General features: G+C 36.7%; 1 protein-coding gene and 1 long non-coding RNA gene across 2 annotated transcripts; one reads left to right on the top strand and one right to left on the bottom strand.

Moving 5' to 3' along the window:
- Positions 1-650: 650 nt before the first annotated feature.
- LOC123898357 lies at positions 651-12,976 on the top strand. The gene is made up of 6 exons (XM_045949295.1): positions 651-1,268; positions 1,995-2,266; positions 2,369-2,523; positions 2,766-3,028; positions 3,456-3,518; positions 12,657-12,976. The coding sequence occupies exons 1-6, from the start codon at positions 882-884 to the stop codon at positions 12,903-12,905; spliced, it is 1,389 nt and encodes a 462-aa protein (XP_045805251.1). The 5' UTR covers positions 651-881; the 3' UTR covers positions 12,906-12,976.
- LOC123898358 lies at positions 3,529-12,357 on the bottom strand. The gene is made up of 3 exons (XR_006805305.1): positions 12,135-12,357; positions 11,495-11,498; positions 3,529-3,874 (listed from the first exon to the last, which is right to left on the bottom strand). It is a non-coding gene; the product is annotated as an uncharacterized LOC123898358 (long non-coding RNA).
- Positions 12,977-14,905: the final 1,929 nt, after the last annotated feature.

A 14,905-nucleotide genomic window follows, 5' to 3' on the forward strand; every position in this document is an offset into this window, starting at 1 on the left:
CAATGAATTTTTAGTTTGAGGCATATCATTAGTGTGAAGATTTAAGTTCTTTATTAGATGTTAACCCTCGTAAGAGAAAGGAACTCTAATCATTTGGAATTATGGCCTGTTTGGATTAATTTATCAGTAGTGTTTAAAAGGGTTGATTTTGTCATCCAAAAAGGGTAGCGACGCAGCTTGTTGTCCGTTTTCCTTCCATTTAAGTGTAATTATTTTACTTATATATTTTTATTTAGTTAAAAAAAAAATTCACTGACGAAAATTGTATTTTTATAAGTTACTTTTTCCATAAACTAACTTAAAAAATTTATAATAATACACAAAAACTTACTATTTATTTGCAATAAGTTGTTTTTGCATAAGCTCAAAAATAAGTTAATTCAAACGGACCCTTACTGTGGCCAAAAAATTGTTTCACCCGGAGGATTTAGATTTTTTGTTACCGGAAGATTTAGATTTTTGTTTTTTTACGAAAGAAGATCTAGTTTTTTTTTCTGGTTACTAGGGGAAGGGGGACCTAGTAGTCTAGAGTTATGGGCGAGTTCTGACAAGTGGTTTCAATCCCCTCCCAAATACAGTTGCAGGGATCGGATCGTGGTCCTCCCTACCAAACCAAAGAAGATTTAGATTTTTGTTAAACTAAAAACCTTACTTTGGACCGAACGCTTTAGATTTAGGCCCATACACTCTTTCGCTCGATCACGCTGTCTTGAGTGGAGACAGTTCATTTGTTTGTAATCTCTCTCTCTCTCAATTAGCGATCTGGAATTGTAACTCTGACTCAACCAGTTCTGCAACAACAACAATTCGAATGAGCGAAAACCCTAAAAAATAAAACAGAATGCGAAATTAGAAATTGGTAAAGGTGATTGGTTACAACAATGGCGAAACATTCAGTAGTAATGGCGAAGAAAAAATGGCCATTAATGTTACTCGCTTTCTTATCCATCTCAACAGTTATGGTTCTCTTCCTGAGACCTAACAATTCATGCAACAATATTAAGAGCTTTGAACAACAACAACAACAAGATCAGATTCTCGCTTCCTCTACCTCCTCCGTCAACCCCTTAGATTTCATGAAGTCTAAGTTAGTTCTTATGGTTTCCCACGAGCTTTCTCTTTCTGGTGGACCTTTACTTTTGATGGAATTGGCGTTTCTGTTAAGAGCCGTTGGTTCTGATGTTGTTTGGGTTACTAATCAGTATCCTGCTGAACATGATCAGGTTATTTATAGTTTGGAAAGTAAAATGTTGGATAGAGGAGTTCAGGTAGTGTTCTCTTTCTCTTTATCTTTAATTCGTGTAAATGTAGAAATATTTTCTTCGTAATCGTGTATTCAATACCCTGAAAATGAATGTGTTGAGTGGAAATATTTTAAGAGGATTTAGTAGCTTAGGCTTTTCCATGTTTGAAATTATGTAGAAAACTGGTAGGTCTTGAAATAGGGATTTGAATCAAATGGTTGATCTTCATATTATGTGCGCGTATAGCAAATATTGGTCGTATTGAAATATCAAATGTTGTTTGAGTTTAAGGAGTGTTCCTAATATAAGGAACCGTTGCTTATTATTGAAAGATTATTTTCTAACTCCATTCTCAAACACAATCAACTTAGTTTTAAAATTTGTGTATCCAATCCATTTATCAACTTTTTAAAGTTGCGCCATTGGAATTGAAAGTTGCTTAAAGCACAATTAACCTAGTCCACTTACTAGTGAGATCCATTTAGTGAACTTAGTTCACATGTCGCATGGTAGAACCCATAAAAATATGAGTTAAGCAACTCCAATGATTTGCACCATTAGAGATGCTCTAAGCCAGTTGAAATATATTTCCATGTAATCAATTTGGCATTTATTTTCTTCTATGTCTTGATTGAGTTGGATAATAGTAGTAGTGCCAATCTGTAAGAAATGCCTAGACCTGCATTTCATTTCCTGCGTTATTGAATTTCTAAGTACAACTTTTTTTTTCATGTGTTTTGCTTCTGATAGGTCCTGCCTGCAAGAGGTGAAAAGGCTGTAGATACAGCTCTTAAAGCTGATCTAGTCATTCTAAATACTGCGGTAGCCGGAAAGTGGCTGGATGCCGTCTTGAAGGAAAAAGTTAACCTCGTTCTTCCTAAGGTTTTATGGTGGATTCATGAAATGAGAGGGCATTATTTCAAAGTGGAATATGTTAAGCACCTCCCTTTTGTTGCAGGTGCCATGATTGATTCACATACAACTGCACAGTACTGGAAGAATAGGACTAGAGAGCGTTTAGGGTATTTTTCCGGCTTTATTTGATAAATTTTTACTGATGTGTGTTCTGTGTGACCGTAATTTAAGTCATGTTTCTAACTGTATGCTTTTGCCTGACTTTGTAGAATTAAAATGCCTGAAACTTATGTTGTACATCTTGGAAATAGCAAGGAGCTTATGGATGTTGCCGAAGATAGTGTAGCAAAGAGGGTTCTTCGTGAGCATGTTCGGGAATCTCTTGGAGTAAGAAATGATGATCTACTTTTTGCCATCATAAATAGTATGTCACTACCTATACTCATTTTATATTTATTTTTGTTCATTGCATTAGTTTCATCCAATGTATGGTAGTACAAGATATGCTTGCATGGTTATATTACCTTTACCGAATTAACATTGTTTAGCTTGTAGTTTCTCTTTTTCTTTAATTCTCCCCCTGTATAGTGTATGTTTTACCCTCTGTTCATTTCTTACAATCCTTTTGCTAGTCTGTTTCTGAGCTCCAGGGTTTTTTAAGTGCAGGTGTTTCACGTGGTAAAGGGCAAGATCTATTTCTTCATGCCTTTCATGAAAGTTTGCAGCTCATTCAGGAGAAGAAACTCAAGTTGCCATCTTTGCATGCTATAGTTGTAGGAAGTGATATGAATGCTCAGACAAAGTTTGAAATGGAACTGCGCAAATTTGTAATAGAGAAAAAAATTCAGGACCGCGTTCACTTTGTTAACAAAACCCTGGCAGTGGCTCCTTACCTGGCTTCTATTGATGTTCTTGTTCAGAATTCTCAGGTATCTTTTGATAATATACACTGCCAAGTTGATTATGGAACAGAGCATATATTACAATATATTGATTTGCAAAACGAGAGTTGCTATATCCACACTGTAGTGTATGGGCCATGATGACTCTCAAACTCTTCACATTCTGATGGCAACCCTTAAATTTGTTTGTTTGCTTCAATATTTTTTTCAATTTCCAAAACATATTACACACTAACAACCATATTGATTCAGTTCTACCATCCTGATTGGTGGCCTTTCTTGTCATATTAAGATTCTTGCATGTAAATTGATTTGTTTGACTTCCATGATGTATGAAGACAAATTTCACTAGTTAGAAGGGACCTGAAGTTAGACATTTGTGTTGTATTTAAATTGTGTATGAAGTACTTGGTTTTTGGGCTTTTGTTCACCAATGTGCTTCTCTTCATATCAGGCACGGGGAGAGTGTTTTGGAAGGATAACCATAGAAGCAATGGCATTTCGCCTGCCTGTACTGGTATCTCCTTCACTATATATTTGAGTTGTCATGTCGTTTTGACCTTTCCTTTTATATATATTCATGTGTTCAATTACCACTACCTGTCCAATTTAATCATTATCTCATTTTACGTATCATAATGTGCTTTATTTATTCATCTTTAATCTCTTCTATGTTCCTGTCTATCTTATTATTATTTTGGTTTCATAATTCATATCACCATGACCCCTATCCAAAAAAAGACAAAATAAAAAAGAAAGTTATTTCACTTTTGTATTAACATAGCACTGAATTGCCTTTTTGCTTACTAACATCACAATAATAATTAATTTTGTTCGTCTAAATGTCGTTTCCTTCATATGCATGCACATTGGCTATGTTGGTGTTTTGATTGGCTACATTTTGCAAAAGCCAACCAGCCAGATGCTGGATTACGATGCTGTAGCATTATAGTACAGCATCCTGATGCTCTGTTTTCAGTACAGAATTTTTATTTCAAATCTGAGCCAAGATTTGCTTCAATTATATATTCAGGCACGTGCGTCTGGGCAAAACGAGCCTTGCTCAGTAAGTTTTATTGAAGTCGGTCAAAGGAAAGTGATTTAAAACAAAAATATAATCATATTATATTTTTGGCGTTTTTTTTTGTTTGGCACAACATGAAACAAACAAATTATATTTTTGAAATTAATTTAGGGTTGGGCCGCAATTCTCACAGCTGTACAAGACTGAAGACCTAACTTGGACATCAAGACAATTGAAGACTATAAATATGTGAAGCCTCAAAGCTATTTAGCTCATGTATTCTAAACCGTGTTCTTTACAAAGTGTGAGTTTTTAGGGTTTAGAGTTTGTGTCTTTTGTCAGCCTTTCTTGTGTCAATTTGATGCAAGTTTAGGACTGTGTTTTGGTTGTTAATTGTAAGCTACTCCTAAGCTTTGAAGCACGGAGTTAGCGTGTGTGATTCACTCAAGAGCTTTTAAGCAAGAGTGTGGTCTAGTTTCTAGGAGAGTGTCTCCATCTTGATTATTATTATTGACAGCAACATGGTACGTGTTGTTAGAGGGAATTTGGGACGGGGTCTCATTATCTAAGAGGTTCTTAGGTAGGATTGCACGGGTAGTGTCTAGGTGATAAGTCAAGTACCGGGTGTTGGTCGAGGGCTTTGAACTAGAGCTATTATAGTGGATTCATTCCTGGATTGGTATCCCCCAGAGTAGGTGACGTTGCACTGAACTGGGTTAACAATTATCTGCGTTATTTATTGTTCTGCAATTTATTTATTTATTTACTGTGTTCTGCGACTGTCTTGCTGCAACGTGTGCTATAGCATCTTGTGCAGCATTGTGTTCACTGCGTGCCAGATTTCAATTGGCATCAGAGCAGGCACCCTTTCTGGTTATAGGGTGAGCTCCAGGGAAAATGTCTGGCAACATTGAAAAGGAAGGAGGGCTTGTAAGCAGACCACCGCTTCTAGTTGGTGTCTCCAACTATGATTATTGGAAATCACGCATGATTGCTTTCCTAAAATCTATGGATAGCAAAACATGGAAGGCTGTTCTGAAAGGATGGGACCCCCCTGTGGTCATGGACAAGGATGGAAAGCCAACACTTGAACTAAAAGCTGAGGAGGACTGGTCTAAAGAAGAGGATGAGCTTGCTTTGGGAAACTCAAAAGCATTATATGCATTATACAATGGGGTAGACAAACACATCTTCAAACTAATCAAAAAATGTGTCTCAGCAAAGGAAGCTTGGAAGATTCTTGAAACTGTTCATGAAGGTACTCCTCAGGTAAAAATGTCTAAATTACAGATTCTTACTACTCAGTTTGAAAATTTACGTATGAAGGAGGAGGAAACAATTCAAGATTTTCATATGACTATTCTAGACTATGATAATCAATTTGATGCTTTGGGGGAGAAAATTCCCGAAGAAAAGTTAGTAAGAAAAATGCTTAGATCACTTCCAAAGAAATTTGATATGAAAGTCACAGCTATGGAAGAAGCCAAAAACATATCTCAGATGAAGCTGGATGAACTGGTTGGATCACTCCAAACTTATGAAAGTGTTGTAAATGGAAGAAGTGAAAAGAAAAATAAGAGCATTGCTTTTTCATCCAAAAATGATGAAGAAGATCTAGAAGAGGATGAAGAATCTAATGAAAGTATCTCTGAAGCTATGGAGTTGCTGGGAAAACAGTTCAACAAAGTTCTAAAACAAATGGACAAAAGACCCAGACCAAATTCTAAGAATGATGCTCCAGGCACTATGCGCAGCATTGTGAATCAAGGAAAACCTAAGAGTGATGAAAGGTCAAGCTTAAACAAGAATATTCAATGTCACGAATGCGAGGGATATGGTCACATCAGACCTGAATGTCCAACATATCAGAAAAGAACGAAGAAAGGACTAACTGTCAGTTGGTCTGATGATGATGACTCAGAAGATGATACAGCATCTGTGACTGCCAAACATATCTCAGTCTTAACAGGTACTATTACATCTGATACAGAATCTTGTGATGGAGAGGTAACCTACGAAGAACTTGCTGATTCTTACAGAGAACTCTGCCTCAAGAGTGGAGAAATATGCAAAGTCATTGAGAAACAAAAGGTAACCATCAATCAATTGAAGGCAGAAAAAGTTGAAAATATATCAAAGATGGATGAGCTCCAGAAGAAGGTAAATTATCTATCCTCTGATCTTGATGAAGCTAAGGAAGTCATTGAAAAATTAAATGCTGACATTTGGCGTTTGAGAAAATTCTCTGACATGTTGTATAAAGATGATGATCATCTTGATAAACTTCATAAAGCTGATGGTCAACTAGAAGAAATCTTAGAGAAAAATGTTCTAAAGCCTAAACATATTGGGCTTAGTTATGAGAATGTCAACAAACACAAAGGTTACAGCCCAGATCTCACGTACATGCATCCAAAAGAAACTCATAAGCGAAAGATGCCTCAACAGATGCTACAACATCATAAGCAGCATCCCTTGTCAAAGAACAAAAGAAAACATCACTCTTGGATATGTCACTACTGTGGTAGAAAAGGGCATATAAGACCTTTTTGTTACAAATTGTTTGGATACCCTAACAGGCATCATCAGCCTAAACCAGTTTCCACAACTGCCTCCACTCAACAAGAATGGAAACCTAAAGGTAAGAATGTGAAGACCAGTGATGATACTCAACTTGAGAAGAAGATTACTGCTCTGATTGCTCACACATCACTTAGAGCTTCATCAAGGGAAGACTGGTATTTTGATAGTGGTTGTTCAAGACACATGACCGGAATTGAAAAATTTCTTGTTGATTTAAAGTCTTACTCAACTAGTTTTGTAACTTGTGGTAATGGTACTAAAGGAGAAATTGTTGGTATAGGGGAGCTCAACAGTAATAGCTTGCCTAAACTAAGCAATGTGTTGTTAGTAAAAGGATTGACTGCAAATTTAATAAGCATCAGTCAATTATGCGACCAAGGGATGAAGGTAAACTTCACCAAGTCTGAATGTTTGGTTACAAATGATGAGGGTGAAATTTTGATGAGGGGCGTCAGATCAAAAGACAACTGCTACTTATGGGTTCCACAAGAAGAGGCAAATGTGTCGACATGCTTAATCACGAAAGAAGATGAAATAAAATTGTGGCACCAAAAACCTGGTCATCTAAACCTAAGAAGCATGAAGAAAGCTATACCTGAAGAAGCCATCAAGGGCTTGCCAAATCTCAAGATCGAAGAAGGAAGCATTTGTGGTGAATGTCAAATTGGAAAACAAACCAAGAAGCCACATCCAAAGCTGCAGCATCTTACCACTACCAGAGTTCTTGAGCTTCTACACATGGATTTGATGGAACCTATGCAAACTGAAAGCTTAGGAGGAAAAAGGTATGCCTATGTTGTTGTAAATGATTTCTCTAGATATACCTGGATAAATTTTATTGGAAAGAAATCAGAGACCTTTGACGTATTCAAAGATCTATGTATTCTACTTCAAAGAGAGAAAAACAATGTTGTGTTAAGGATCAGAAGTGATCATGGAAAGGAGTTTGAAAACTCTAGATTCTCTGACTTTTATGCCTCTGAAGGCATCATCCATGAATTTTCATCTCTCATTACACCACAACAAAATGGTGTAGTAGAAAGAAAGAATAGAATTATACAAGAGTCTGCAAGAGTAATGTTACATGCAAAGAAACTCTCTCATGGTTTTTGGGCAGAAGCTATGAACACTGCTTGTCATATTCATAATCGTGCCACCTTGAGATCTGGAACTACATCTACTCTGTATGAATTGTGGAAAGGTAGAAAACCTACTGTTAAGTACTTTCATGTGTTTGGAAGTAAATGTTATATCTTTTCTGATAGAGAACCAAGAACTAAAATGGATCCTAAAAGTGATGAAGACATATTCTTGGGATACTCAACAAGTAGCAGAGCCTACAGAGTATATAACTACAGAACCAAAACCATGATGGAATCTATAAATGTAGTAATAGATGATATTTCAAGTGAAGTTGTGAAAGATGATACAGAAGATGCTACAGCATCTATCCCAGGTAGTATAGATTCTGAAACTATTGAGGAATTCAAGAATGATACAGAGATTACTACACCTGAACCAATCTTTTCTACTTCAAAGAAAGGGTCATCCATTCGTACTCAAAAGAATCATCCTACAGATCTGATTATTGGTAATCCTAATCATGGAATTACTACTAGAAGGACACTTGACTTAGTTCCTAATGCTTGTTTTGTTTCTAAGTTTGAACCCAAAAATGTGATGGAAGCCCTCACTGATGAGTTTTGGATAAATGCTATGCAAGAAGAGCTAAATCAGTTCAAGAAGAATGAAGTTTGGGACTTAGTTCCTAGACCAGAAACTACTAATGTGATTGGTACCAAGTGGGTCTACAAGAACAAGTCTATGCTAGAGGGGTATTGTGATGCTGATTGGGCAGGTTGTGCAGATGATAGAAAAGGCACCTCAGGAGCTTGTTTCTTTTTAGGCAACAATCTAATATCTTGGTTCAGCAAGAAACAGAACTGTGTGTCTTTATCTACAGCTGAAGCTGAGTACATAGCTGCTGGTAGTAGCTGCTCCCAACTATTATGGATGAAACAAATGTTGCTGGAGTACAATGTGGTACAAGATGCTATGGCATTGTACTGTGACAATCTTAGTGCCATCAATATTTCAAAGAATCCTATCCAACATAGCAGGACGAAGCATATTGATATTAGGCACCATTTCATCAGAGATCTTGTTGAAGAAGGTATTATAACTCTTGAGCATATTGCCACTGAAGAACAACTGGCTGATATTTTTACTAAGGCTCTAGATGCGGTCCAATTTGAAAAATTGCGAGGCAAACTTGGGATTTGCCTATCTGAAGAGTTATAGCAATTATTGCAAGTGTGGCGTGCAGTTTTCTCTTCAACTTATTTAGTAATGCACGCTGTTATGGGTAATGTTGAAACATCTGAAGATTTGGTAAGAATTGTGTGTTTGTTGATGATAAGGATGTTTCTTGTGGTGAGAAAGTATGTGTCAGAGAAAGTTATGTGGTGTTCTTCCCTATTGTATTTAACAAATTCTAAGGAAGGAGCTGGAAAAGAAGAAGATGTTACTATTGGTGAAGATATTGACTTTATGTTGGAACATGTAAAGAAGAGTGTTCCTGAGAAGGATGCTGCACATGATGCTACAACATCTGCAGCACAGGAAAATTTGGAGAACATAATTGTACCTCAATCTCCAGATAATGTTATTATCCCTGATAAAGGGAAGTATTCTGATAGTAACACTGCTGTGATCTCTCAGTCTGATGAGAGTTTGAATACTTTGAATGTTGATGAATCTGCTGAGAAAGATTCAAATGTTATTTATGTGGACAATCTCAACCTTACTGAGAGGACTCCTGCTTCTAGTACTAGGAAGTTAAGGAGCAATGCTGGTAAAGGTGTAGTTGTTTCTAATGTTCTTGTCAAGATTACCAAGGAAATGAAAATCTATGGTCTTAAGAGGCAGTGGAGTAAAGTTACTGGACCTTCTGAGCCAAAGAAGAAAATTTTGAAAAGGAAGGTTGTTTTCTCTAGTGGTTCAAAATTTGAGGAAGACCAATATTCTACAGCATCTCCTGAAGCATCCTCAAAGAAATCTGTGAAGAAAAAGATGATCCCTCAAGATGTATCCCCTGTACCCATTGACAACATTTCCTTTCATCGTTTTGAAAATGTTGACAGGTGGAAATTTGTGTTAAAAAAAAAAAAAAAAAAAGGCTTGCTGTGGAAAGGAATTTAAGTGAAGTTTTTTTACAATGCCAAAAGCTTGTTGATTTGATTAATGCAGCTAGATTGATGAAAACTGCAACTGGGCTCCAACTACTCATTCCAATACTGTGGCTACAGGTTTGGCTCGGTTTATAAATGTTGTAGGGACCAGATCACCTCTTGACCTTGGTTTCCATATTCTTGATGAAACTGTTCTGCATGGTAAGTCATGTGCTGTGAAAATGCCTATAGTTTTCCCTACACTGATGTGTGATTTTATTCTAGCTCAACATCCTGGCATTTGTACTGAGGCTGGTGTTTCTAGTAAGAGATGTTGTGATTTATCTTTTGATTTTAGACTGTTTGAGGGTACACATGCTGCAGACTGTGCTACATCATCTGTCAACCAGTCAAACTGATGTTTTGCCTAGGAAGCAAATGAATGTTGACCTCAAGGTGTTTTTCAATGTCAATCCTGGTGTTCTTAATGATATTGCAGGTGGTGATACTGAGGTAGAGGAGGAGGACTCTGACGCAAGTCCTTCTATGTGACCTGCTTATGCTTTATTTGCATGTCCTTTGATGCTCTCTGGATTGTAACATGCATAATCCATGTCTTTGGGTCCGATACTCCAAGTTTTCTATGCCCTGATGGTTTGTATATGCACTTTATGAGTTCTTATGCTCTGATTCTCTCTGCACTCTATGTTTCTCTATGATCTGATAACTCTGTGGAAGTTCTACTCCTACTATGTGATACTGACTTTATTTGTCAGAATTTATGGCTAAAAAGGGGGAGTAATATGTTGTGCATGATGTGATGCATAATGCTATAGCATCTAGTATAGCATGTCTGTTCTATGTGATATGCAAGTATTGAGGGGGAGTGAAGTTTATGCATGTTTTGAGGAGGAGTGAATTTACGCATGTATTGAGGGGGAGTAGAATTTATTTTTCTACTACTTATGATATGCATGTCTGAAGTATTCATATAGGAATTTATTTTTCCTATTCTCTGTGGCGTTGCTTAAATTTTAAGGAGTTTATTTCTCCGATCTTGAATCCACTATGTGAGAGTTTATTTCTCTCTGTCTGTACTTTGAGGCTAAGATGTGTTATGTTCCGCTGTTGCATGCCTCTGATGCTTACATGCTAGCTACCTTTTCATCTGATGAAATTTTACTTTCTTTCCTAGTTGTGTGCTTATGTTGACTCGAAGGAAAGTTTAAATAGCTTAGCATTGTTCTACTTTCTTTCCTAGTTGTGTGTTTATGTTGACTCGAAGGAAAGTCTAGACTGTATCTCTCTATGCACTGGCCTAAGGTTGTTTTAGCCAAAATTTGCCAAAGGGGGAGATTGTTGGTGTTTTGATTGGCTACATTTTGCAAAAGCCAACCAGCCAGATGCTGGATTACGATGCTGTAGCATTATAGTACAGCATCCTGATGCTCTGTTTTCAGTACAGAATTTTTATTTCAAATCTGAGCCAAGATTTGCTTCAATTATATATTCAGGCACGTGCGTCTGGGCAAAACGAGCCTTGCTCAGTAAGTTTTATTGAAGTCGGTCAAAGGAAAGTGATTTAAAACAAAAATATAATCATATTATATTTTTGGCGTTTTTTTTTGTTTGGCACAACATGAAACAAACAAATTATATTTTTGAAATTAATTTAGGGTTGGGCCGCAATTCTCACAGCTGTACAAGACTGAAGACCTAACTTGGACATCAAGACAATTGAAGACTATAAATATGTGAAGCCTCAAAGCTATTTAGCTCATGTATTCTAAACCGTGTTCTTTACAAAGTGTGAGTTTTTAGGGTTTAGAGTTTGTGTCTTTTGTCAGCCTTTCTTGTGTCAATTTGATGCAAGTTTAGGACTGTGTTTTGGTTGTTAATTGTAAGCTACTCCTAAGCTTTGAAGCACGGAGTTAGCGTGTGTGATTCACTCAAGAGCTTTTAAGCAAGAGTGTGGTCTAGTTTCTAGGAGAGTGTCTCCATCTTGATTATTATTATTGACAGCAACATGGTACGTGTTGTTAGAGGGAATTTGGGACGGGGTCTCATTATCTAAGAGGTTCTTAGGTAGGATTGCACGGGTAGTGTCTAGGTGATAAGTCAAGTACCGGGTGTTGGTCGAGGGCTTTGAACTAGAGCTATTATAGTGGATTCATTCCTGGATTGGTATCCCCCAGAGTAGGTGACGTTGCACTGAACTGGGTTAACAATTATCTGCGTTATTTATTGTTCTGCAATTTATTTATTTATTTACTGTGTTCTGCGACTGTCTTGCTGCAACGTGTGCTATAGCATCTTGTGCAGCATTGTGTTCACTGCGTGCCAGATTTCAGGCTACATACACATCCTTGTGTAACTAGTTCTTAATTAACTAGTTTTTCTTGGTGGTTTATTTTTTAAAGAAAAGAAATGATGATAACTGATCAGCAACTTAAATTTCATGTTTGCAATTTGCATTGTTCTGTTGTTTGAATATGTCATCGTCGATTCACTAATTTTCCTTCCCACTTGCTCATTCCTCCACCTTCCCCTTCTAGTTATCTAAGTTGTTCTAAAGATATGCTTCCATGATCATAGAAATCATGGGAGAGATGTATGTTTGGGTTTTTGCAAGTCTGTTTTTCAAGTATCAAATAATTATTTTGTGGAAGTTATAGTAATATATAACCAATGTTATGTTAATGTGAATGACAAAGAGAATAATGTTATACAGTTGACAGTCAGATGATACAACTTCCATTCACTTTCTTGAGGTTTCAACTTGGTTACTGCAATTTGGAAATATATTCATATTTTGTATACCTGTCTACTTTTACTTTTTTTCATGTTTTAATTTTGTTTCCATTAAATTGTTTTGCAGGGCACTGCAGCTGGAGGCACTGTGGAGATCGTGGAGAATGGGACAACTGGTTTACTGCATCCTGTTGGCAAGGTAGGCGTAACACCTCTTGCGCGTAACATTGTGACACTGGCAACTCATGTTGAGAAGAGGCTAACTATGGGAAAGAAAGGTTCTGAGAGAGTGAAAGATAGGTTTCTCGAGCACCATATGTCCGAAAGAATTGCATTGGTTCTCAAGGATGTTTTACGGAAGGCAAGTCACAATTAAATTAACCAGCTTAGGTGTATCCTGTTAAATTGTAAATTGATTTCAAAAAGGGAGAATGGTTCAGTGAGAAATGAATGAATTGTATATCCCACTTCCTCTGTTCTGTATGGTATGGGTATTGGGTCGATGTATAGGATTCTGATAGTAACTCTTAAATAACCGATTATCCCAAAAGCTTAAGCTGTTAGGATAGAGCCATATAAATGGTTTTATATTATTTCTAACACGCCCCCTCACGCAAGAGCCTACTTGGGCTTGAAACGTGGATAATGCATAGGTCCACCTACCATATGCGTAAATTCCACTTTTTAATTAGAAAGTGAGGGGAGCGGGGATCGAACTCTAGACCACTTAGTCATAGAGGCTGTGATACCATCTTAGAAATGGATATTGGGCCTAACTCATCCTTACAAAACCGGCTTGTAAGGTGAGGATTGCCTCTAGTATATAAACACTTAGTCAAGCCATATCTCAACCGATGTGGGACTCTTAACACACCCCCTCACGCCCAGCACTATTGGGCTTAGTGCGTGGATATAAACGGTAGGTGGCCCGATAGCGGAAACCTGATAACAGGTGGCCCAACAGATCGGGGAGAGGCTCTGATACCATCTTAAATAACCGATTATCCCAAAAGCTTAAGCTGTTAGGATAGAGCCATATAAATGGTTTTATATTATTTCTAACAGAAACAAAATTGGTCAATGAATCAAACATGTCTGAAATTCTACACTACACTCCCTTTTTTTAGAAGAAAATATTTATTATACATTGGTCCATTTTTACTTACTATAAACGATTTTGAATCAACAACCTAAACATTATTTCACCAAGTAGTGTCGACTACATGAACTAAATAACAGTGACACCATAATGTTTAATGTATATCACATGTTTATCGAACTAATTAGTCTCTAAATCTTTATTAATAATTTTTTTAGGTCTTCTTCGGCCTCTAGTAATTTGACTTATCTGATTTCCTGTCCTTACAAACATAATCTACAACATTTTTTCTACACGACCAAACCACCTAAGTCGAGTTTTCATCATCTGTTCTACACGACCAACCCATATAAGTCTAGTTTTTTTTTTTTGCTTTCACCACCAGTTTAATCTGGTTTGAGGATCAGTTCTGACATCAAGTGGTTCCGGTCCTCTCCCGATCGCAGTTGGGAGGGATCAAACCATGGTCCTCCCTACCAAGTTCAGCGTCAATCACTACTGAACTAACTAACGATTGATATAAGAAAGAAGATTTTTAGTTATGATGGTTACTTGATCTACATCTATATAAATAATTATTGATTTTAATTTGTATGGAATAATAATATTCTAATTTTACTTATCTTTTTACGAATTCGCCAAATCACATATCAATGTGTAATGTTGGGAAAAACCTCGCATTGGTTGAGTGAAATGTATTGTTGATGCTGCTTTTTATTGTTGAAGTCAGGGTAACAATGATGAGACCCTGTTTTCAGTACCATGTTGGTAACTTTGTGGCTAGCTTCACGCAAAGACAACAGGTCACCCTGTCAATGGTGGAAAGCGAGGCTTGGGCGCTCTTGCAGGCCACGAGAGAAGCCAATCATAGAGGTTTGGATAGGAATCAATTTGAAAGCGACTCACAGGTGTTGACTGAAGCTAATCGAACTAGGCGTGGTGGTAACTCGAAATTTAATTTAATTGTTGCTGACATTATCAAAATTATATTATCGTGTATAAACTTTGAAGTGAAATTTGTTATGAGACAAGCGAATATGATTGTTCATACTCTTGCTCGGGTTTTTTTTGGTTAGTTTCCGTAGATTTGAGATTATTTCCTTATATATTGAACGTTTACTAGTTAATGAAATACAATAAGTTGGTTTGATTAAGAAAAAAGTAATAAAGATATTTTAGGTTTTTATAATTAATTTAGGTTTTTTTTTAAACGAAAAGATAATTTAGATTTTAGGTTTCCTTATATATTATTTTTTTTTTAAATGAAATTATAATAA

This window comes from Trifolium pratense, linkage group LG7, assembly GCF_020283565.1.
Source record: "Trifolium pratense cultivar HEN17-A07 linkage group LG7, ARS_RC_1.1, whole genome shotgun sequence".
In the NCBI taxonomy this organism is placed as follows: Eukaryota; Viridiplantae; Streptophyta; class Magnoliopsida; order Fabales; family Fabaceae; genus Trifolium; species Trifolium pratense.